The 26181-nt window shown below is 43.1% G+C and overlaps 1 protein-coding gene across 1 annotated transcript in view; it reads left to right on the top strand.

Moving 5' to 3' along the window:
* The window catches only part of LOC119949834 (dedicator of cytokinesis protein 2-like), a 381064-nt gene that overhangs the window by 130860 nt on the left and 224023 nt on the right, over nucleotides 1-26181 (top strand). The window contains exon 38 of the mRNA XM_038771675.1: nucleotides 21480-21628. Coding sequence (XP_038627603.1) covers nucleotides 21480-21628 — 149 coding nt within the window. The remainder of the gene's footprint in view (nucleotides 1-21479; nucleotides 21629-26181) is intronic.

The raw sequence follows: 26181 nt of genomic DNA, 5'->3' as shown, positions 1-26181 counted from the left end.
TGTACTCTCGCAATCACTTAGTATAGTGCTCTACACACATTAAGCACTCAGTAAATACCACTGATTGATATTTAAGGGTAATTTCATTCCAGAACTGGAGCTCTAGCAGATTGTGTGGATTATCTCGTAATAAATTCATATATCTCATTTAGTAAATCTGTGACTCAATGATGACAGTAATGCCTTTCACTTATAAGGAATTCCATGTGAGAGTTTGCATTTTTTCATTCAATGGTATCTGTTGAACACCTCCTAAATGTAGAGCACTTTATTATGCACTTGATACATTCTCCTTGCCATAAAGGATCTTAAAATGGAAAGACCCACAAAAATTATTCAAAAATTTGGAAACAGGACAGAGAACAAGGATGTAACAAATATCTTAGGTTGAAATAACTGAATGAATAATTGAATATTGGGTTAATGTGACTTGAAGACTCTGGGTTAATTAGGGAAGACTGCCTGGAGGAAGGGTAATTTTAGGAGGTCTTGGAAAATGGTGAGATCCGTGGTCTAATGGATTTGAGAAGATGGAGGAGAGGGAGTTCCAGACTGGAGGGATGGTGTGGATGAAGGTCAGAGGTGGGATCAAACTGTTGTGCTGTGGAAGGGGGAATGTTGCATCCATTTTGTAGTAAAGGAACTGAAGCCCAGTTGCCTGAGGTTCTGGAGTGAATCTCTGGGAAGACTGAGACTAGAAAAGCGATGTTCTAAAAGATGGCTTCTATAAGGCCAATTTTATTTCTTCCAGAAAGTGTTGCACCTTTAATTTCTAGCCCAAAGCATTCAAAACATCAATCATCTGCTTTGCTACCACAAAAAGACCGTTAAATGCCCTGATTCCCATTTTGGAGGCAGCCGTTTTCTGTGCCCATACATTTCCTTCTGAGCCCAGGAGGTCTAAAGATGAGCAGTTTCTCAGATCAGATGCTTCTCTCCTGAAATGCCTGATCTCAGAACTCAGCTTTGGAAATAAACCTGGTGACATTGAATCAGAAGTTAGTAATTGGGTTAGAACCCAGCCAAATCCTAGAGAGGGTTAGAGTGTTGTGATTTTTTTTTTCTAAGTGCATGCTGGAAATGTAGGAGAATGAGCAATAAAAATCTGCCTTTAACAAGTTACTTTATATTTTTTTGATATTTCAGTGACATTTTGAGGCATTTTAATTGAGAAAACCCCCAGATCATACCTTTAATAACATTTCAAATGCACTCTCTTTCAGCGACTCTTATTCACCTCATTAAAACATGGGAACAGCAAAATCAAGCCACTTCTTTGGAAACCTACTGTACATTTTTCATGAGCCTGGTTTCCTCTGTGGGAATTATTCTTCATAAAGCTGACAAGGCATATGATTAAGGCGTTTTATGTAAAATTGGGTAAAAGCAAGTGTTTAGTCCATAAAATTGTGATCACAGACAAACGTTTGAATTACCGCCATTCAGGTTTTCAGAAAGTTGTAGGCTTAGAGCAAAACTGTGTTTTAATTTGGTTAGATTGTTGGAGTGGAAGTCTCCTCCAAGTCAAGGTGAAATAAAGAGCAGGAAGGAGGTCCAGATTGCTGTTGGTCTATAGAATCCTGAACTTGGTTATGTAAATAGAAGTTGAGGTGGCAGCAGATAGACTCCCTTCCTGTGCTTTGCTGCCATCATTGCCAACCACTCCCCTTCAGCTAGCAGTAAACTCACAGTTCACTTTTAAGCTATCGGGCACTTCTGGCAGTTGAAACCTCAGAATGTCTTGAGGTTCACCCGAAGCTTGATCAGCAGAGTTCTGAGGCTGCAGTTTGCATAGTCTAGGGAAAAGATTTCAACCAGGTGCACTGGGTCCTCTTCTCAGGTCTGCCCTTCCACTACTGGAAAATTTAGTTTCTACCGCTCCACGTGCTTTGAGCAGTGCTTAGCACTGAATACGCACTGCAATTACTACTACTCTATCTGGAATGAGGGGATAATCATATTTGTGCCCTCATACCTCCAGGAGCTAGAATAATCATTCTTTCATTGAATAGTATTTACTGAGTCCCTACTATTCCCAGAGCACTGTACTAGCCATTGGGAAAAAAATATGCACAAATGAGAATTTGACATGGAACCTGGTCCCCAGGGGGCTAAGGAATTTTGATGGCAGTCAAAACAAAACCCCCAAAGCAACATAAAAGACAGGTACAAAGATGAATACAATAAGGCTATCATGCACTGTGGCTAGAGGAGCGGAGTGTCAGGGAGGTCCATTCAGAGTCCTACAGTCATGGCTACAGCTTCTAAAAGTTGAGAAAGTTTCCAAGTTGCTACTTCTGCTTAATCGATCAATCAGTTGTATTTATTGAGCTCCTATTGTATGTGGAGCACTGTATAAAGTGCTTGGTTGAATACAATATAACAGAGTTAGTTGATAGACATGTTCCCTGCCCACTCTGCCTACAATCGAGGGGGTAGACTGACATTAATGTAAATAAATTATAGGTATGTACGTAAGTACTGTGGGCCTGAGAGAGGTGAATAAAGGGAGCAAATCCACTCGCAAGGGCAATGCAGAAGGGAGTGGGAGAAGAGAAAATGAGGACTTAGTTGGGGAAGGCCTAGTGGAGGAGAGGTGCCTTCAATAAGTCTTTGAAGGACCATCACCTCGCCCCCTCCTACCTCACCTCTCTTCTCTCCTTCTACAACCCACCCCACACTCTCCGCTCCTCTGCCTCTAATCTCCTCACCATGCCTTGTTCTCACCTGTCCCACCGTCGAACCCCGGCCCACGTTATCCCCCTGGCCTGGAATGCCCTCCCTTCCCACATCCGCCAAGCTAGCTCTCTTCCTCCCTTCGAGGCCCTACTGAGCGCTCACCTCCTCCAGGAGGCCTTCCCAGACTGAGTCCCCTCCTTCCTTTTCCCCTCCTCTCCCTCTCCATCTCCCCCGCCTTACCTCCTTCCCTTTCCCACATCACCTGTATATATGTATATATGTTTGTACGTATTTATTACTCTATTTTACTTGTACATATCTATTCTATTTATTTTATTTTGTTAACATGTTTTGTTCTCTGTCTCCCCCTTCTAGACTGTGAGTCCGCTGTTGGGTAGGGACCGTCTCTATATGTTGCCAACTTGTACTTCCCAAGCGCTTAGTACAGTGCTCTGCATACAGTAAGTGCTCAATAAATATGATTGATTTGAAGGTAGGGATTGAGGAATGGTAGGAGGAAGATGGGGTGAGAGCTGGAAGGAACTGGAGTCAAGGGAGGGTTGTTTTAGGACAGGGGAGATGTACGAACAATTGAAAGCAGTGGGGAAAAAGCCATTGGAGAGCAAATATTTGAAGATACTTCTCCATGGCTGGCTGGAGAAAGGACTGATGGGAGGCCAGATGGCATCAGGCTGGACAGTCTCTCTCTGATGTCAGAAAGACTACTGTTTTCTCCCTGCAGCCCAACTGGACAAGTGGCTGGTGGAAGTCCCAAGTGGTGTAGGGGTTGGCAACTCTTCTCCTGATCCACAGACAATATAAAGTACATTGACTTGAAAGTGCTGGTAATAAAAGGGCTATTTACATTTAAAATACTGATGATTTAAACTGGTTCCATTCTCTACTCCAAAAGCTCCCAAAGACTCAGCAAAGCAGCTTCTCTTGGTCCCATTACTATGTGACAGGCACTGTTCTAAGCCCTGGGGTGGATACAACATAACTGGACACAGTCCCTGCCCCTGGGTTCTCAACCTGGCTCTACCACTTGTTTGCTGTGAGACCTTGGACAAGTCTTTTAACTTCTCTGTCAGTTACATGATCTGTAAAATGGGGATTAATACTATGAATCACATGTGGGACAATGTACTGTTTCCAACTAATTAGCTTACATCTTCCCCATAGCTTAGTACAGTTCCTGGAACATAATAAACACTTAACAAATACCATAAAAAATGTATTTCCAAAATAATTTATATAGACCATAATGGACTTCGGCCAGATCAACTGTTTTTAAGGAAGCGTGACTTAGTGCCATCATACAGAGAAGCTCCTTAAATCTACCTGTCAGTAGTACTTACTGTGTATAGAACACTGTACTAAGTGCTTTGGAAGGGTCAGTACAATCTGTTCTAACCAACAACATGATATTAACAGCTCAGCCTGAACAACCAAGAAGTGCAAAATCTAGATTTGTTAAGGTTGCCCAATGTGGCCGCTCTAGTGACTCATAAGCATGTGGCGATCTTCAAGGCAAGTAGGGATCAAAGAGCTAAATTAGGGGGCAGGAGGTCTGGGTTTATATATCCTCCCCAGGCATGAGTGTCTTCTCTGAAAAAGCAGCGAAAATTTGATTCATAATGTAATCCTGAGTTCATGGGAGAGTATTTCCTATGCCCCAATTACAGATATTTGAGAACAGCATGACACTTTCCACCAAGCAGTTTAAAGTTGCCTACTCTACTACCCTGTTTTCCAGTGGACAGAAAGGTCACAGGTACAGTATCAGGGGCAACTGATTTGATTTATCTGGGGCCATTTGGAGCTAAGTGGGGGGAAAAAAAGGCCAACCAAGTTGTCAATACCTCTTCCTCCCTCCTCAGATGTTTCACAGAAAGCCAAAAGCAGGATGGTAAGGTAGAATTGCCTATGTAAAGAGGAACATTGTCCCAGGGTGACAGCAGGGTGTGAGTATGTGTGTTAAGGCTCCCCCTGAGGTTGGGCATTTAAACCCAGCAACAGGATGGCAGTTCGAGTTCACAGAATTTCCAAACATTTTGCAGCAATTTGCGAGTTTGAAGCAAGTTACTTAGGAAACTGTCTGTCTTGTCCTAGCAGGTGACCCATACTTACTACAGGGATTTGCTTATTTCCCCCTTTTCATGTGAATTTGTGTTGGAAATGAATTAAGGTGGCCTAGTGGAAAATACACAGCACTGGGCGTCGGGGGTCTGGGTTCTCATCTTGACTCTGCCACTGGTCTTGCTACGTGACCTTGGACGAGTCAAGTAACTTCTCTGTACCTCAGTTTCCTAATCTGAAAAATGGGTCTTCAACACTTGTTCTCTCTCCTATTAAACTGCCAACCTCATGTGGAACCTGATTATCTTGCATCTACCCCAGCACTTAGTACAGCACTTGGCACATAGTAAGCATTTAATACCACAATTGCTATTATTATTATTATTGTTGTTATTACTATGTAACAACTGCTCTGTGCCTCATTTTCCTCACCTGTAAAATGACTCTGAGCTTTATGTGGGACAGGAACTATCATCTGATTATTTTGTATCTATTCCAGTGCTTAGGCACAATATTATTAAATAGACTAACAATAAGGATTACAAATTAACCCTATCTTTAACAACAACGTGTTAAATAACATCGTTAAATCTAAACACATATTATTCTTGTTGGTCTGATCCCTCTCTGCCATGTCTTTATAGAGGCAGTCTATGCTGGTTTTAATAAAGAGAGACATGAAAATGTTCCCGGAGCTTTTCTCTTAGGTAAACAACCTGTAGGGGATTGACTGATAGCACAGTGTAAACAGAGCATCAGATTGGAGAGTTTGGGGTTCTGAAATGGAGGTGGCATCAAAAAGCTGAAAGATTGATCATTTCCTGCTGCCTCTAGGGCACGTGCAATTATTAACCCTGAAAAGTGTCTATTTGGATCCTTGCTTAGTGAGGGATTTGCAGTGGGTAAAGTAGAACTTTGATTTCTGTAAGTCTAAACTCCTTTCCCCTCTGGACTTTGCATTATCATTCCAAAAAACTGCACTTAATCAGGTTCATTGGCCTCCTTTAAAGATAACTCAGTGGTTCTGCTAGAGTGTTTGTGATTATTCTGATTGCCCTCTAATTGCACTGGCAGAGTTTTAGGTCAATTATATGTCAGGTTGTTCTTAAGACACAGCATGTTGGCTTCTGGAAACTTCTCTCTGTTTATTGGAATCAGAATGTCTTCAAAACATATGGCTATAGAGTCATCAGCCTAGAGTTATGCCTTAAAATAATCAGATGATAAGTATTCATTGGGTTAATGACTTCTAATTTCAAAGACAGGCAGACTTTTTGTTCTAAGCTGTTTCCCCAAATCAGTATTTTTGGTTTAAAATTATTTTTAAAATACTATGCTACAAAGAAAATGCTTCTAACCAATGACTATGCAACCAAGTCTGTTGAATTTTTGGCCTTCTCACTGCACCATTCACTTTCTAATTTTTGTTGGGCATTGCTGGAAAAAAAATGGCTCTATGGCCTGGTAATGGAAACCCCAAACAATACTTGAAAATAATTCTTAGGTAAATATTCTGTGAATACATTATTGATTTGCCCAGGGCATAGGCCTAGTGGATAGAGCACGGGCCTAGGAATCAGAAGAACCTGGGTTCTAATCCCTCCTCTGCCACTTGTCTGCTGTGTGACCTTGGGCAAGTCACTTCACTTCTCTGTGCCTCAGTAACCTCATCTGTAAAATGGGTTAAGCTGTGAGCCGCCGGAGAGACATAGACTGTGTCCAACCTGATTACTGTGTACCTACTCCAGTGATTTAGACCAGTGCCTTGCACATAGTGAGCCCTAAACAAATTCCATTTAAAAAAAAAAACAACAAAACAACAAAACGTGCTTCAGGGTATGAGATATGTATACACCTGGCCTGGCACCTAAATTCTGTGTAGAGGGGAGAAGAACCAGAATGATGCTTTGCATATCAGTTGTTGAAACAGAATAAGATGGTTGAACAGGGCCTTCTGCACATGTCCGATTAGACCAAGGCTCAAAATAGTTACGTGGATCACCTTGCCTTGATGTCAGCATTGGCTGACACGGTCCATTTAACCTCTCCAGATGTTCTTTCTTTCATCTGTAAAATGGGGAAGCAGTGTAGCCTAGTAGAAAGAATATGAACCTGGGAGCGAGTGGCTGTGGGCTCTAATCCTGGCTCTGCCACTTTCCTGCTGTGTGACCTTGAACGTGTCACTTAACATCTCATATGCCTCAAGTGCCTCACCTGTGAAATGGGAATTTAAATACCTGTTCTTCCTCCCCATTAGGGTGTGAGCCCACTGTGGGACAGGGGTTATGTCCAGCTTGATTATCTTGTATGTACCCCAGCACTTACTACAATGCTCAGCATACAGTAAGCAATTAACACTATTATTATTATTTTGGTGATGATGAAATACCTTTTCTCCCTCGTAGATTGTGAACTTCATCTGGGTCAGGGACTGCATCTGATCTGATGATCCCAATATTTACAGCAGGGTTTAGCACAGAGTAAGCCCATCTTGATCATCACAGATCCCTAGAAACATATCCAGGCCCCCTCCTGAATTCAGGTTTGTGATTAGGATAGGAGAGGATCATAGTGTGCATGTCTGCCAAGAAAGGGGGCTAGAAGAACTGGCCTGTCCACAAGCTGATCTGGGCAATTGCCTAAAGCACCATGGCCTAGAGGATCTCTCTCTCTACCACCATCAGGACTCCAGACAGTTACTGTTGTGCATGATGTTTGGAAAAGCTGCCTGTCATGTGTCCGAATCACCAGTGTAGCACGGTTTGGTGGAAAGAACGGGGACTAGCAGAAACAGCACCTGCCTGGGTTCTAATCCTGGGTCTGCCACTTGACTGATTCCTGACAATGGGGAAAGTCATTTAACTTCTCTGTGCCTCAGCTTCCTTATCTGTAAAATGGGGATTCTATACTTGCTAACTTGAGTATGAAGCCTATTTGGAATAGAGACTGTGCCTGACCTGATTAGCGTGAATCTACCCCACTGTTGATTATAGTGCATGGCATGTGATAACCACTTAAAATTATTATTATTATCATCATCATCTTAGCCAGTGTTTCTCCTGGCCAGCAGCATTTTGTCCATCTGCAGCTCTCTGGAGACCTAATTACCCTAAGACACAGGTTCAAGCTTTCTGGAGACCAGCCTAGGAGGGCAGGAAAGTGGCTGCCAATTGTCAATCTGCAGAGAGGATAGTGGTTCTACTCTTTTAAACCATTTTGCTGCTCGCAATGGGGCCTCTCACCCACTTAGAGTTGAACCTCAATGGCCAATCAAAGTCCACGTAGCCTTTTCTGCTATTATACTCTCCCAAGTGCACAGTAGAGCACTCTGCACACAGTAAGCACTCAATACAATTGATTGATTCTCTGGCCTGAGCCAGGCCCTCTGAATTGAGTAATGATGGGTTTCAGGTGGAATCCATTCATACTATCATTCTGTCATGAGTCCTTATAGGCTGATTTGCAATCAATCATATTTACGGAGTGCTTTCTGGGTGCAAAACACTGTACTAAACACTTAGGAGAGTACACTATAACAGAATTGGTAGAGACGTTCCCTGCCCACAAGGAACTTACAGTATAGGGGTTTGTTTTCACTGTTGTAACCTAGATAACTAGGGATTCAGTTGCTGTCTCTGCTAGGGAGAAAGTACTTGGGGAAGGAAGTCCACAACTCATCAGAAGGAAGCGTATATACTGGAGTTACTACGACTGGAGTTACCTGCTTATGGAATGCACAACTCCAGCAGGGAAATATAGACTCATTTTTAACTCACCCGAAAAACGGGAAGGCAGAGATAATTTCATGTGACTTGTGGACAGTTAGGGCCAACACGTTTGAAGAATGCGTTCCTGTTGCAGGAAAGCATTTTAAAAAATGACGAGTGGAACTGCAGAGACCTGAATACCGATTAATAATGCTTCTTCTATTACCTCTAATAAAAAGCCTGCATAGCTAAATTAAGGGCTTGAAAGGTTAATGATGATACTTTTTTTTAGTATCAAAGATTAACATAATATGTTGAATATTAAAGCTAATTTAGGCACAGCACTGATGGAGGATGCATTCAAAATGAATTTCTACAGAACCTCACAAACTATGACCCCTCATTTTTTTTAGCTGATATTCTGTGTACACTTTCAAAATGAATGTGCTCCCAGTTTGGTGTTTCCCCTTTCTTCCCGTATGAATTATTTGTTTCTGGCCTTGCTTTTTTGCCTCAACCTTTTTTCCTGGGCCTCTAAGGAGGGAATCTTAGGCTTCAGAAAAAATTGGAGCACTGAGCCCAGGCTGGAAAGAGGAGGAGGCAGAATGAGGAAGAGATAGAAAAATAAGTGAAATGCTGCTCATTTTCAGGGGAATTTAAGGTTTCACATTTTTCTGGTTTTATTAGAGACTGCTCTCCCATCGCGGGAGGGAGAAGACAAGGGGATAAGCAGGTCCTTTTGATGTGGGAAAAGTAGTAGAAGTAGCAGCATTTTGAGCACCCACTTGGTGCAGTGCACTGTACTAGGGCCTTTGTAAAATAATAATAACAATAATTATGGTATTTAAGTGTTTATTATATTCCAGGTACTGTACTATGCACTGGGGTGGATGAAAGCTAAAAGTTGGCCACAGTCCCTCTCTCATACGGGGTTCACAATCATAATCCCCATTTTACAGATGAGGTAACTGAGGCCCAAAGAATTGAAGTGACTTGCCCAAGTTAACCCAGCAGACAAATGGTGGAGCCAGGATTAGGACTCAGGCCCTTCTGACTCCTGTGCATGTGCTCTATCCACTAGGCCATGCTCTACAGAATAGCAAACTGACATGTCCCCTGCCCTCAAGTTGCTTACATTCTGAACAGAACAGAAAAACATAAAATATTTACTTCACGGTCAAAACAGTAAATTGAGCAGACATATGTGTGAGTGGTGGGGAGGGCATAGACATATTCTTAGTGCTGAAAAAAAAAAGAAGTCGTTTATGTTAGGAGCATTTTGGTTTTTTTTGCTCTCAGCTCTTAGGGTTTCAGCTTACTCTGGGGTCTGTAGAGGACATGATGCTTCTGAAAACCTTTTTCAACCATTTCCCAGGAAAGGAAAGCCTAACCCAGTGCTCTGCCCTTGGTGAATGTTCATTAAACACTTGTTGATCATCATGGGGATCAATCAGTGGTGTATATTGAGCGCTTACTCAGCTCTCGTTCCAGGTCTTTGAGCATAGTTCTTCAGAAAACAGTAGAGATGAGTCCATGGTTCCTAAAGGAACATAATTTTCCTACATCCCTCTCCATGTTCCTCTAGCCTTCAGTCCCAAATCCATTTCCCCTACTCTGCCAACTGCCATTAATAGGTTCAAATGACCAACTAATCGCTACCTCTCCTAAGAGGGCCACTGAGTCTGTTCCCCCCAGAGAGTCTGCCAGTCTCTGGTTTCTTGGCAGGGAGCACATACTTTCAGTGAGTGTGCACCTCTGATTCGGCTCTTGGCCAGATACATGGTGTCAGCAAGTAGCTGAAAGTCCCCGAGGGCACAGCATGCTCCAGCTAGACTGTCCAGAAAGTTTGCTGAAAGCTCAACACTTAAAAAGACTTGGAAAAATGAGTTAATAATAATAATTATGATACTTATTAAGTGCCAAGCACTTAGAGAAGCAGCGTGGCTCAGTGGAAAGAACCCGGGCTTGGGAGTCAGAGGTCATGGGTTCTAATCCCAGCTCTACCACTTGTCAGCTGTGTGACTTTGGGCAAGTCACTTAACTTCTCTGTGCTTGTTACCTCATCTGTAAAATGGGGATTAAGACTGTGAGCCCCACATGGGATGCCCTGATCATCTTGTATCCCCCCAGTGCTTAGAACAGTGCTTTGCACATAGTAAGCACTTAACAAATACCATTATTATTATTATTTATTATTATTATTATTACTCTATGCACTGGGGTAAATACAAGTTAATCATGTTGGGCACAGTCCGTGTCTCACACTCTCAATCCCCATTTTCCCAATGAGATAACTGAGGCACAGAGAAGCTAAATGATTTTTCCAAGGTCATACAGCAGACATTTTGGAGCAGGATTAGAACCCAGGTCCTTCTAACTCCCAGGCCCATGGTCTATCCACTAAGCCATATCGCTTCAGATGTGTATTCTCTATGTGGATGCTAGCTGGCCGGGGGGGTTGGTGGGGAGTGTTTCCTGGTCGGTTGAATATCAACTAGAGTACGTAGAAGATGCTCCTGACTTGATGGGCTTAGGCCCAGGCAGCATCAGGGGCTTTATGGAGTAGCTTGTTTTCAACCATAGAGATACCGTGAAACATTTCTTTTCATAGGGATTTGAAATGGTGCGCATTGTTCTGATGGGAAGATTCCTTTCAAGATTGCAGTGTTTATTCAGCACACAGGCGTCTCAGTTCAGGTCTAAAGCTTTTCCCTCTGCTTTTCGTCTGTTTGCTGGCTGTCATAGAGGGTGGGTGGTAAAATGCCGTTGTAGCTGAATGAGCTACAAACACTGCATTAGAAATCATTTTCTCAAAGTCTTCTAAAGAATCTTCCAGTAAGTTGGGACTCCATAAACCACTTACACAGTTGGTTCTTGGTTTTATTAGAAAAGATTTTGGAGAGTAGAATTGTATAGAACAAGAGAAAGTGCTGTTAGGAGGCTGGTCAGCATTTGCATTGGAAATGTTCTTTGAAAATGTGCCAGAGAAAACGTGGCTATCCATTAAAGGGTACATTTTATGTCTCTAGTAGATATCTGAAGGAGTAATAGCAAGCTTTGATGGAGGCACATAACAATTATGATGAATTTTTTAGGATATGGGTATTTCATTATCAGGTGTGAGAATGAAGTGGCCTACATTATTTTAAGGACCCAAGTTGTATTTAAAAACCCCTCTACTAGAAGACTGTTGTTTTTTCTCCCTCCCCCCAACGTGTGTGTGTGTGTGTGTCTCTCTCTCTCTCTCTCTCACACACACACACACACACACACACACACACACACACACACACGCACTCAAAATGTAGCCCAGTGATTTTGCATAAATAATTATATACTTATAGTGCTAGGCTCCAGGTAGCTAAGGTTTTTTGTCAGTGTGTTAAATTGCTTCTTGTTTTTTTTTTTTGGAAACTAACATTTTCTTTATTAATCAAATACAAAATTCTGTTTTGGTGAAAGGACAAAAGATTCATTGTAAAGGTCCTAGTTTGATTTGGATTCAAACATTTTCTTTATGAATCCAATACAAAATTCTACTTTGGGGTAAGGGCAAAAGATTCATGGTACATGCCCTATTTGGGTTTGGACTTTAAGCATGAGTGGGAAATAAAGTTTGGACGGTACATTTGGGGTTTACTGTCGAATCTGGTAGCTCATCAATGAGATGGCATAAAGAGAATTTTTATTGTCTGAGTTCTGGAATTTTAAAGAAATGTTTTGTTTAACTAGGGAGACATATTTTGTACTCCAGTCTAATAAAATAGAGATGTGTTACCTGACATGGGGTTGATTTGGGTGGATGACTGATGAGCCTGTATATGATAATGAAGATCATTTTCGGGATGGAACGAGAAGTTGATGCACAAAGGCTTACTGAAGTATAAAGTGGCTGGTAAAGTCATTCTAAAACTTAAGCTGCTTTAAGACTTTGGTAAGAGAAGCAGCTTTGCCTAGTGGATAGCACACATGCCTGGAAGTGAGAGGACCTGGGTTCTAATCCTGACATTTCCACTTGTTTGCTATGTGACTTTGAACAAATCAATCACTTGTATTTATTAAACACTCACTGGGCAGAACACTGTAGTAAGCACTTGGGAGAGTACAACAGAGTTGACAGATATATTCCCTGCCCCCGGCGAGCTCACAGCCACTTAGCTTCTCTGTGCCTTGGTTACCTCATCTTTTAAATAGGGATTGACTGTCGCCAACCTAATTAGCTTGCATTTACCCCAGCACTTAGAACAGTGCCTGTCATATAGCAGGCATTTAAAAAATAGCATTGAAAAGAAAAAAATCATCCTTGTCTGAGCTGTTCTATAAAATTGGTGGGCAGTTATTGATTTCTGAGATGATGGAGTTTTCTTTTTTTAATTTCATAAAATATGGGTCAGCAAAATGAAGTTTGACTATATGACAATAGGGAGTTGCATCTATAATTAACCAGAGGTGAGATGTAGTGTGCTGTTAGAGCCTCAAGCGACCTTTGAAATTTGTAGCTATTTCAGAAAACCAAACTGAAAAGCAGCAGCAGGTACTAGGCTCCCTGCCATTCTTGAATTCTAGTCCCAGGCCTCTCTCTGCCTGGATTGAGGCCTTTGTTTGCTTTGGAGTTTCTCCCATAGTTGGACAGTTGATTAGGTGTGATGGACTGGGCATCTTGGCCAGATGCCAGTAGTTCGCCACCACAGCTTTAGGGGCAGAAAGCTATCTCACCGTGATCCTTGGAACCAGGAAGGGGCTAGAGGTGGAGCCAAGAAGGCAGTTCTTGCTTCTCATCCCCTCCCAGTGGTCTACCTGACCCAGTCTGGGGACCTGTGGCACAGTGGCTAGAGCACAGGCCTGGGAATCATTAAGTTATGGATTCTAATTCCAGCTCCACCACTTGTCTGCTGTGTGACCTTGGAGAAGTCACTTCACTTCTCTGTGCTTTGGTTATCTCATCTGTAAAATGGGGATTGAGACTATGAGCCCCACACAGGGCAGGGACTGTGTCCAACCTGATTTGCTTGTGTCCACTCCAGCACTTAGTACAGTGCCTGGCACATAGGAAGTACTTTACAAATACCACAATTACTATTATTATTATTCCCCAAATTGTCTTTGAGCTGCAGGGCAAACCAAAGATGCATTCACCCCTTCCCTGGCTTCACTCCCTATATTCTGTATCATAACCCCCACTGGGCACATTGTCCAGTACCACCATGAGCAGGCAGAGGTTGCACTGAGAGCAGATCAGTCAAACCCGAGTTGTCCTGGGCAGGGAAGGATAGAGAACGACTCATTCTCTCAGGCACCAGGTCCTCTCCAAAACCACTGAAGACCTCCTTCTGGCTAAATCTAACAGATTCTGTTCTGTCCTAAGTCTTCTCAATCTCGTCACATCCTTCAACACAATGAACAACTGCATTCTTTAGGAAACGTATTTAATCTTAGTTTTCTGACACAGTTCTGTCCTGGTTATCCTCTTATTTTTCTAATGGATTCTTTTCTATTCTTTTCTCCAGTTCTTCTTCAGCCTTCCAGCTTCTATAGGTGGACTCTGAACTCTGTTCTGGGCCCCTTCTGAGTCCTTTGGACTCCAGGCCCGTACTCTTTCCACTAGGCCACACTGCTTCCCTATCATGGCATCATCTAGAGTTTTTGCTTGATGTGGAGAAAAATTGGCACCCAAGATAACGACTCCACTTCTGCCCTCCACCAACAGGATGTGATTCTTCAGCATCCCTATGGGTCTGAGCTAAACTCCATTTTGAAATTGGCGATACCCTAGCCTGGGAATGGCACTGTGCGCATGGGAGGAGATCGGGAAGCAGCGTGGCATAGTGGAAAGAGCCCAGGCTTTGGAGTCAGAGGACATGGGTTGTAATCCTGACTCTGCCACTTGCCTGCTGTGTGACCTTGGCAAGTCATTTAACTTCTCTGTGCTTGTTACCTCATCTGTAAAATGGGGATTAAAACTGTGAGGCCCATGTGGGACAACATGATGACCTTGTATCTATTCCAGCGCTTAGAATAGTGCTTGGCACATAGTAAGCACTTAACAAATGCCATTGTTATTATTATTATTATTATTGCCAGTGCAATGTGTGCTGTCACAGATTCAAAGACCAAAGCTAAACTGTTGTGGCAAAACAGGCCAAAAGGTGCAGTTAGAGTGAAATTTTAAGTGAAAACTGAACTTCATACCCACTGGTACATGTATCATTGCAGGGATACATGTGTGTGTTTATATGTTCACAACGCAACTAATCTGAACATTAAATAAGAGATTCCTATTGCAGCACGAGGAATTTAGGTTAGTTGAAGGAAGAATTTCTTGACAAACGTTGCCCGAAATGGGGTTACAGGAAGAGTTCAGAATCCCCTGCAGAAGCAAGGCAGATTTTTCATTTGCTTGAAATACCTTAAGGTCATTCTGGCCTGATGGTAGGGAACGGATTGGGTTTTCTCTCAAAATCCCTTTGCAGCTCTAGGATTAGTAATTCAGAGGCTTCATTTGCAACACAGAGATGTAGGTTGCTGTCACTGACGCTTGCTACATAGTCTCCCTGTCCAAAGATGTTCCAGTTGACAAAGCAGAAAATCGGTTCCTGGAGGCCATCATGCTATGGAGTTTGGTGCCACCACAGCATCAAGCTGTAGAAGTGGGGAAAATAAGGGCCAGGCCTAATCCACCATTCAGTTTATTCCAGCCTGTGGGATCTGGGGTGACTTCAGAGAGAGAGGTACCTCTCCTTGCCAGCACTTGGGGCGGTTTGGATGGTAACCTGGTGATCTTCGTTTTGACTAGCCCCCACCACAATGAGCTCACACCTGCTGTGCTAAGTTTTCACCTGCTGCAGCTGGGAATTTCCCTCACCCACACCATCAAAGTTTATTGTAATCACAAGGTCTCCAGGCTTTCTCCTTCTTACAAAAATGCATCCCATCTAGAGCCCCCAGTGGTAGTTGGATTAACAATCAATCAGTTGTATTTATTAAGTGCTTAGCAGTGTATTAAGCATTTGGGAGAGTACAACAGAAACATTCCTTGCCCACAGTGAGCTGTCTAGAGGGGGAGACAGACATTAATGTAAATAAATTTCAGATATGTACATAAGGGGTGTGGGGCTCAGGGAAGGGTGATGAATTTAGGGAGCAAGTCAGGGCAACACGGAAGGGAGTGGAAGAAAAAGAAAAGAGGGATTAGTCAGGGAAGACCTCTTGGAAGAGATGTGCCTTCAATAAGACTTTGAAGTGGGGAAGATAATTGCCTGTCGGATATGAAGAGGGAGGGTGTCCCAGGACAGAGCCAGGATCTGGGCAAGAGGTTGGTGGCTAGATAGACAAGGTCAAGGTAGAGTGAGTAGGTTGCATTAGAGGAGTGAAGTGTGCGGGCTGGGTTGTAGTAGGAGAGCAGTGAGGTGAGGTGAGGTAGGAGGGGGCAAGATGATTGAGTGCTTAATCTCCCCAACCACCCCATAATTTAGTTGTTATCCCCCAAAAGATTGGGATTTCTGTATACATTCCTACTCTGTTCTGGGCCAATGTTGTGTTTGGAGTGACATTCCTGAATCCTAAACCTTCCCAAGATAAGGTGGTTCCTGCTATAGTTGTGGTTTCCAGTGCAGACATCCAGGTTCTCCCTTTCATATGCCGTTCAAGAACTAAATAAAAATCTTAAATAGCAGTTAGAGTTGAACCAGCTTAGGAGAGGTAACAAGATTGCATCAGTGCAAAGACAGAAGGGCTTAAAAATCAAATCCAGGTAAAAAACACAAAGCTCTCCCTGATTCTGTGCTACTCTTCATGCTAGAAGCACGTTTTCCAAATATTTCTAAGTCACTTTGCTTAGCGCTAGACACGTGGCTTCCCTCAACTGTTCCAAAGTGGACGTCCTTGGTATTTCACCTTCTGGGCTCCCACCCCAGCTCTTGGATAGTCAGACTACTAGAACCAAGAGGATTAGCCAGACCGCCTCAGAATCAGCCTGCTTTTGCTTCTGGCAACTCCCACCAGCTCTGTTCCAGCTGCAAATGCAGTCGTCATTCCTGTCCTTGAAGCCTGGAGAACAGTGATCCTGGGGGCAGAGGGGCCTGAGGAGGTTTCCGAATGAATTGTTGGCAGTCTCAAAGTTAGTTGGGAAAGTGCCAGGAGGAAGTGAAGCAGAGTGGCTCAGTGGAAAGAGCATGGGCTTTGGAGTCAGAAGTCATGGGTTCAAATCCTGGCTCCGCCGCTTGTCAACTGTGTGACTTTGAGCAAGTTACTTAACTTCTCCGGGCCTCAGTTACCTCATCTGTAAAATGGGGATTAAGACCATGAGCCCCCCATGAGACAATCTGATCACTTGTAACCTCCCCAGTGCTTGGAACAGTGCTTTGCACATAGTAAGCGCTTAATAAATGTCATTTAAAAAAAAGTGAAGCCACCCCTTCCATTCAAACCTCTTCCCAACTCTCACTCTGGAAAGCTGTCCTTGGGCTAAATGAATTTCTCACCTCAGTCTGCAGAGGATTCGAGACCTGGGATGACTGCTTGATGCTTAAACTGGAAAAATTGACCAATGTACAATGTAGTCTGTCGGCATGGAAGTCGTGATGTTTGTTGCAATCCTTTGCCATTGGGTAGAAAGGGAGTGTTGAATGGATATCGGCAGGGTGCCCAAACATACAAGCAGACTTCTCAATTTGACATTTTGAATTGAGACAAAAGGCTTGTACACTTTTTTCTAAATTTATACCCTTATTTCAGCTTTATAACAGATTTGTTTTAACAGACTTTTAAAAAATGGTATTAGTTAAGCTTTTACTATGTGCCAGACCCTGTACAAAGTACTGGGGTAGATACAAGCTGATCAAGTTGGACACAGTCTGTGTCCCACATGGGGTTAACAGCCTTAGTCCCCATTTTACAGTTGAGAGAACTGAGGCACAGAGAACTTAAGTGACTTGCCCAGGGTCATACAGCAGAAAAGTGTGGAGCTGGGATTAGGTCCTTCAGAGTCCCAGGCCCAAACTCTATCCATTAGGCAACGCTGCCTCACTCCTGCAGTGAGTGGTGTAGGGAACTACTGGGGGTTATCCATTGGAAAACCTTCTAAGGTTAAAACCTAGGTTATTGCTAGGTGTTCTCTGCTTCTGGTGAGCCTCCTGCTACATTTTGGCCTGGCTTTTGGGGTTACTCCATGTTATTTCCTCTTCAAAAACCTGGTTTACCCAAGTCACTCTGGGATGCCATTTTTATAGGTGGTGGGTGCCCTGGCAGGAAGGCAGTGTGATGATGGAGAAGGAGAAGCATCTCATCTAGACTGCAAACTCTGTAAGGGCAGGGATGGTGTCTACCAGCTTTATAGTATTATACTCATCTGCGCACCTAGTACAGTGCTCTGTACACAGTCAGTACTCAAATGCCACTGATTAATTGAAAAAGCTGGCCTATTGATCTGTAAACTCACTGTGGGCAAGGGAATGTGTCTGCCAACTTCTGTACTTTCCCAAATGCCTAGTACAGTACTCCACATAGAGTAAACCTTCAATAAATACAATTGATTTGTTGATTCCATAGTGATATTCCAGGTATGTACCAAGGCAGATGAAGAATCAGCCATCAGCATACAGCCTTGGCAGGGGCAGGGAATGGGAGGGAAGGGAGGAGCTGCTCTTTTACAAAGTGAGGCAACTTTACAATGTAAAATCAACCAATTATTTTAAAAGCATGTCACATGGGTACTGCCGCCCTAAGCAGGCCATAAATGCAGTCACCTGCTGCTGGCGGATTGAGGGAACCCTCATCTCTGAGAGAGATAAACAAAGCTTACATTTTTCTCTCCGCAGTCACTTTAGAAAATATAATTCTTTCCGATTAAATTATGAAGAGCAAACATATCTCAGTTGGCCCTTAAGTGGTTATTCTGAAATGTAATTTGGTCTTGACGTCTGACTGCAGATCTCTACAGTCTTTTGTCTGGCACTAAATGCCTCGGGGCAGAGAATTGAAGCAGGATTTACAGATCTCTGATGGTCATTAGCTGTGCCTACTAAGATTTATAAAAGACTATGCAGTTTGTACTTTTTTGAAACTGTTCTGTGTTTGACAATCAAGAAGCAATTTTATAATGTTGCTTTCCAAAGTCACATAAATTAAAGTTATTTTACAACTCTAATTATTAAGAATAAAAAAGTTCATAGCCAGAGGAGCCATAAGGTTCATGTAAATTGCAGTGAAAGGGGAAGGCAAATTACTTTCTGAAAAACAGATCCTATTATTAATGACTCCCTAAGAAGCAAGCTTGTAGACTTTCTGCACTGTAAGGCTTTGCCTTGTCAGGACTCTGGCTTCCCTAATCTGCAGAACAAATGATTTCCAAATTGATAAAACTGCTCTCCTGCTGGGGACCCAGTTTGCAATGCTTGTAATTGGTAGTTTCTAACACATGGCCTGAAGGTTAGGTCCAGCCTGAGGAGGAGTCCTGTGTGGCCCCCACACCCTCAACATTGTTTTTCAAGCTAATGACAATATTAGACTGGGTTAATCTATTCCCCAAAGTATGTCTAATCTGGTAGATTAAAGACTGGAAGAAAGGGGAAAAGGCAGAAGGGAGGTGATGATACTGTGAGAGAAAGACTAGGAAAAAAGGAAAACACAAAAATCCCATGGATTTTCTTTATGGATTTCAGTTGATTGTAAAGATTAGAGGGCACAGCAAGGCCTGCTGCTGAGAGGGTATGAAGAGATACTCTGATCTTTGACCACAAACCAAAGTGAAGAGGGTAGAGTTCAGTGCAGTGGTTGTGAGTGCCTCACTCAATAATGGTGTGCCAGTCAAAAAGGGGCTGAGCAGGGGCTGCTGTTACTAGGACACCCAGTAATATGTTTTTCCATAGCCTGAGAATGCACCCATGCCCCAACCAATGCCTACTGTTGGGAGTGAGAATAATAATGATGGTGTTTGTTAAGCACTTACTATGTGCAAAGCACTGGGGGATACAAGGTGATCAGATTGTCCAAAGGGGGGCTCACAGTCTTAATCCCCATTTTACAGATGAGGTAACTGAGGCACAGAGAAGTTAAATGACTTGCCCAAGGTCACACAGCTGACAAGTGGTGGAGCTGGGATTCAAACTCATGACCTCAGACTCCCAAGCCAGTACTCTTTCCACTGAGCCAAAGATTGGGCAAGAATGTAGATGACTTTTTATGAACCTTCACCACAATTAATAACTCAGGAATGTAAGCTCGTTGTGGGCAGGTAATGTCTGCTTTTTGTTATATCGTACTTTCCCAAGCACTTAGAACAGTATTCTGTGCACAGTAAGCCCTCAATAAATACAACTGAATGGATGGCTGTATCCAACTCGATTATCATGCATCTACCGCGGCTCTTAATCCAGTGAGTGGCACAGAGTAAACGCTTACCAAATATTAAAATTATTATTAGTAGTAGTATGTTTATTTGTTATCCCCTGCCAGACAGGAATGAAAGCTCTTTGTGGGCAGGGAATGTGTCTGCCAACTCTGTTGTAGTGTACACTCCAAAGACTCAGCACAGTGCTCTTCACACATTAAGCGCTCATTAAAATACCATTGATGATAATAATAATAATGATGGTATTTTATTAATCACTTTACTATGTGTCAAGTACTGTTCTTAGCACTGGAATAATTATAGTCTTTGTTAAGCGCTTACTATGTGCCAGCACTTTTCTAAGCACTGGGGTAGATAAAAGATAATCAGGTTGTCCCACATGGGGCTCAGAGTTTTAATCCCCATTTTACAGATGAGGTAACAGGCCCAGAGAAGTTGAGTGGCTTGCCCAAGGTCACACAGCAGACAAGTGGCAGATCCGGGATTAGAACACACATCCTCTGACACTCAAGTCTGTGCTTTTTCCACTAAGCCATTATGCTTCCCTTGTGTGGGATCAAGCTGAGCTAGTCTAAGATCTTCCAGGCACTGCTAATCTGTTCTGAGATTCTTCCTGGACATGTTATAATCACTATCTCTTCTCCAGGAGTGCTAACTGTTCATGCAGAGTAATTGAATAAGTATGAGCACAATTATAATGCAAATTCAATGGTAAATACAACTATTAGAATAAATATCAACCGACTGACTGCCCCAGCTCAAACTCCTGACAAGAATGAGAATGAAAGAAACAGCTTGGTCTGGTGGATAGAGCATACAATGAATAGAGTAGAATCAGAAGGACCTGGGTTTCAATCCCGACTCTGCCACTTGTCTTCTGTGTGACTTGGGCAAGTCACTTCTCTTTGCCTCAGTTACCTCATCTGTAAAACGGGGATTAAGACTGAGCCCCATGTGGGACATGGACTGCATCCAACCTGATTAGCTTATATCTACCCCAGTAGTTAGCATAGTGCCTGACATATGGTAAGCATTTAACAAATACCATAAAAAAATCACCAGGAACTATTAGGCCATACGAATGCAGCTTCTGTGAGATGTTTGAAGTATTTGATTTAGGGGGGATACAGCCCTCCCCCCTCACCCCATTTAATAGAAGGAGGGATGAGGCACAAGTGTGATCTCTGGAGAAGCAGCGTGGCTTAGTGGAAGGAGCACGGGTTTGGGAGTCAGAGGTTGTGGATTCTAATCCCGGCTCTGCCACTTGTCAGCTGTGTCACTTTGGACAAGTCACTTAACTCCTCTCTGCATGTCACCTCATCTGTAAAATGGGCATTAAGACTGTGAGCTCCACGTGGGACAACCTGATGACCTTGTCTCTAACCCAGTGCTTAGAACAGAGCTTGGCACATAGTAAGCACTTGACAAGTACCATAATAATGATCATTATTATTATTATCTCTAGTCTCAAATCACCCCAAAAACTCCTTAGTCTTGTCACTTTTCTGGGAATCTTACAGATAATATTTCCAAATATATCCCGTGGAAGAGCTCTCCATTCTGAAAGTTGAGTGACTACAGCTGATGTTGCCAACTTTTCCTTGCTTTGCAAATGATGAAGTTGAGTTGATTTTATTATAAACCCATCACAGTTATTTTCCTTTCAGAGTGCCGGGATATTCTGCTACCAGTCATTACAAAAGAACTGAAGGAAGTCCTGGAACAGAAAGATGAGCAGCAGCACCAGATCCAAGAGAAGAAATACTGTGTTGAATTACTCAACAGCATCCTGGAGGTGCTTAGCTGTCAGGATCCAGTAAGTACCTATGATGTAGCTGGCAGAAGCCCCACAGTAAGACCAAGTTGATTAAGTTGTAAAATATTAATGGTGATGAATAGCATTTGAATTCTAACTGTGAAAGTCCCCAGTATGCTCAACGGCTTCATCGCCTTCCTACTAGCTGCCCTGATGGCTGAGAAGGGTGACAAGGGAAATGGAATTGAGTTGCAAATTTTACTCCAATTCTTGTCTGATAGACTCGCACATTATCTTTAGATTTCATGGAGGCATCAAGTGTGAAACCCAGGATTCTGCTGTAATCAGATATTTTTTTTCAAAATAATTTTCTCCTGTCCTCTTTGCATAGTTTTTAGTCTTTTTTAATGATGATGATGATGATGGTATTTGTTAAGCGCTTACTATGTGCAAAGCACTGTTCTAAGCACTGGGGGGATACAAGGTGATCAGGTTATCCCACGGGGGGCTCACAGTCTTAATCCCCATTTTACAGATGAGGAAACTGAGGCACAGAGAAGTGAAGTGACTTGCCCAAAGTCACACAGCTGACAGTTGGCGGAGCAGGGATTTGAACCCATGACCTCTGACTCCAAAGCCCATGCTCTTTCCACTGAGCCACGCTGCTTCTCTAGACACGCTGCTTCTCTAATAATAATGATAAAGAAAATAATTGTGGTAATTATTTGTTAAGCACTTATGGTGTTCCCCAAGTTGCCCAGTTGCCCAGGAAGGGTGTGGCTCTTCAGTCAGTTGGTCAGTATTGATGTAAACTGTGTACTAAGTGCTGTACTAAGTATTGTGGGTAATTAAGGACAAAAGGCGCTTTTTACTGCTTTACCGAGGAGGGTCCGGTTTAATGGGTGATATTGTATAAACACAGACCGAGTTCCTCATCTTTCTTTAACCTCTCTCCTCCTTCACTTTCCATCTTTGTCATCATCCCTGGACTAAATTTATAATCATAATTTTGGAGACAAAATCCTGTCTCTCACTTATCCTCTAATATGCAATCTCTCCCCAAGCTCTAGTGTGTATCTTCCTTGCAATATCAGTGCCTGGCATATCGTAAGGGCTTAGCAAATGTAATTAATTTTTTTAAAAATCCAGCACTTTTTTATGATATTTAAGTACTTACTGTGTATTAGTCACTATGCCAATGACTGGGGTTGATTTAAGCTAGTCAAGTTGGACACAGCGCAGTGTTCTGCTTGGGCCCGCAGTCTTAATCCCCATTTTACAGATGAGCTAACTGAGGCACAGAGAAGTTAAGCAACTTGACCAAGGACACACAGCAGACAAGTGGTGGAGTCGGGGTTAGAACCTAGATCCTTCGGACGTCCTGGCCCATGCTCTATCCACCAGGCCACGCTGCTTCCTCTCGAGGCTTCTAACCACAAATGGCTATTTCCGTGTAACTGCCCCAGCTCATGAACCTCCAATCTCCCCAAAGAAATGCTCACTTTATCTCCGCAAACAGTAAAAACCTACCTGGAATGCTCTTTGGCTTTGTGAAATTGTGTTCAGCTTTCCTTTAACTCTACTAAAAATCCAGCTTCTTTTAAACTTTGCCAGGTTAACCCTCACCTCCATCCTACTTGACTGGAGATTGAATCACTGCAGAGAAGGAAAAGCAGCCCCCAGATAGTGAAGAAAGGGATCCAGGACCACCTTCACCCAGGGCTGGCAGTGGCCGAGGAGCAAGGAATAAGCTGCAGCTGAGTTGTTAGTTCTGTGTTCTTGGAGTAACACTTCTCACTGGTTTAGTTGGGGCATGGAGCTCTGAGTGATTGACCCTGTAAATTCGTTTTGGGCGGGGAATGTGTCTGTTTAATGTTATATTGTAGTCTCCAAAGCACATAGTGCAGTGCTCTGTACATAGTAAGTGATGAAGCAATCAATCACCTGTATTTATTGAGTGCTCCCAAGAGCACTTTACTAAGCTATTGGGAGTGCACAGTACAACATAGCAGATATGTTCCCTGCCCATAATGAGCTTACAGTCTAGAGAGGGGATTGATTGATTGATTGATTGGGGGCACTGTGGTGGGCTAACAGGCTGCTCTCATAGAACTGAAATCTCAGTCAAGACCTCCTTTTATTTGCAACTCACTGGTCAATTCCCTTGTCAAGCATTGAATATGCAGGAGATGTCCCTCAGGCTCCATAGGCTAAATTCTCTCAGGAGGCTTATCAGTGGGGTCAATCAATCAATTGTATTTATGGAACACATACAATAAACTGTCCTTTGGTGCTTGGGAGAGAACAATGTAAGACAGCAGACCTTTCTTCATTTGTTCTGAATGCAGAGAGACAGGTTACACCCTTGACCTAAGAGCACATCCTTTTTCCTTCGAGACACTCCTTCCTTCCCCATCCATCCAGCTTTATCCCCTCTCAGTGTGCAGATTAGCTATTTCCAGACTGGTTTAGTCTTTGGCCTTTTCTCCAGTCTCAGAACTTCTCTTCCAGTCAGGTGTCAAACTGCACAAGCCCCTCTCACCCTGACTGAGTCTGAGCTGATGAGGTGGCCAAGTGGATATGGACTTCCCCATCCTCCCGCTGGCATCTTCTGACCTCATGAGTTGAATAGGGTGGGCGGGAGTGTGGGGGGCAGGGAGGCCACCGGTGACTCACTTCAGGGCTGGACCAACATCTGGCTGGAAATTACAGTATGTCAGGATCATCTATTACCTTTTTGGCCAAGCTGCCAAACTGTAAACAGGTTCCCTGTAATACAGCTCTCTTTGATCGGTCTTTCTTTCCCAACCCTAAAAAAGCTGTGGCGAATGGCAAGCTATTAACAGGAAGCATCATGGCCTAGTGGAGAAAGCACGGCCTGGGAGTCAGTTATAATCCTAGTTTTACCACCTACTTGCTGTGTGACCGTGGGCAAGTCAATTAACTTCTCAATGCCTCAGTTTCATCATCTGTAAAATGGGGTCTCAATACCTGTTCTTCATATTTAGACTGTGAGCCCCACGTGGGACCTATTTATCTTACATCTTATATATGAGAAGCAGCATGGCTTGGGGGAAAGAGCATGGGCTTGGGAGCCAGAGGTCATGGGTTCTAATCCTGTCTCCACCACTTGTCAGCTGTGTGACTTTGGGCAAGTCACTTAACTTCTCTGTGCCTCAGTTCCTTCATATGTAAAATGGGGATTAAGACTGAGCCCCACGTGGGACAACCTGATAACTTTGTATCTATCCCAGTGCTTAGAACAGTGCTTGACACATAGTAAGTGCTTAACAGATGCCATTATTATATCTACCCGAGCACTTAGTACAGTGCTTGACGCATAGTAAACAATCAACAAATACTGCAATTATTATTATTAGGAACTTGTCATGAGGAGGCACACAAGTTTCCCAGAGCCACCAGAACAGCTGCACCCAGAATTGACGATGACAAATTGGACCCCCACCCTGGCTCACAGAGCAGTCACTTACTAGGAGAGTATTTACAATCAACCTTACAAGGTGCTTGCAATCAACTAGAGTCTAGCTCTCAGGTATTTCCGTCCAGATTGTAAGCTCCTCCACTAGACTGTAATCTTGTTGTGGGCAGGAATGTGTCTACCAACTCTTTGTACTCTCCCAAGCACTTAGTACAGTGCTCTGCACACAGTAAGCACTCAGTAAATATGATCTGTTCCAAGACCTAACAGCCAAGTCCTGTGTGATGGACATGAAGGCTCTGATCAGGACTGCGGTTGCATCAGCTCTGCTGGGAAGAAGGAACAAGTTGTTTCTGAGGAATTTTTTTTATGGTGAATATCATGCTGCACTGTAGCATAGCAGAACATTGCCCAGGAAGACCACCCAGCACTACCCTCCAGTGTGGACTGCTTGAAGAAGGAACCACAATAACTCCTGGGTGGGGTGACCTTCACTCTGGACAGAATCTTCCTCATATATCACCAATCAATCAGTCTATTAATGGTATTTATTGAGTACTAGCTGTGTGTGAAGCACAGTTCTGAGAACTTGGGAAAGTACAATAGCATAGATTTGGTAGACTCAATGCCTGCCTTCAAGGAGCTTACAAACCATCTTCCCTTTCAAATGTTATAGACTTCATCTCCCTCATTCCCTGCAGGGCCCCAGTGTCTTTCTTTGTCAATTTCTAATCATCCAGGACCTAGTTCAGAGTCCTCTAACCAGTCAGTTCACATGCCATTGCGGTTTTTTGTTTTGTTTTGTTTAGACCAGTGCACTTGGGCTGAAATCATTCCTTTGAAATTTGCTTCCAGAACTGAAAGAATCTAAGGTTTAAAATTCAAAAGTATAAACCTGATGGATGATGGTTCTGATCATACCAGCTGCTCATGGGGGGAAATACAAAAAAAAAAAAACCTACACAAAATTCAGGGCCTCTGCTTCTCTCTATGAAGGATTGATGAAAATGGTCATTTGTGTCCTCTTTCAACGTGACATCCCCACCACTTAATTCTAACACAAGCTTGTTTAGTAGGCAGGTTCTCTGGGCTGCCGACAAGCCAGCAGCTGGATTGGCCTTGAAGGTGTAAAGGATTTCAGGCTGGAAAAGGTGAACTTCATGTGAATGGAGTA

Source organism: Tachyglossus aculeatus, chromosome X1 (genome assembly GCF_015852505.1).
Source record: "Tachyglossus aculeatus isolate mTacAcu1 chromosome X1, mTacAcu1.pri, whole genome shotgun sequence".
In the NCBI taxonomy this organism is placed as follows: Eukaryota; Metazoa; Chordata; class Mammalia; order Monotremata; family Tachyglossidae; genus Tachyglossus; species Tachyglossus aculeatus.
The sequence above is the reverse complement of the archived record's forward strand: the minus strand, read 5'-3'. Positions and strand labels throughout refer to the sequence as shown.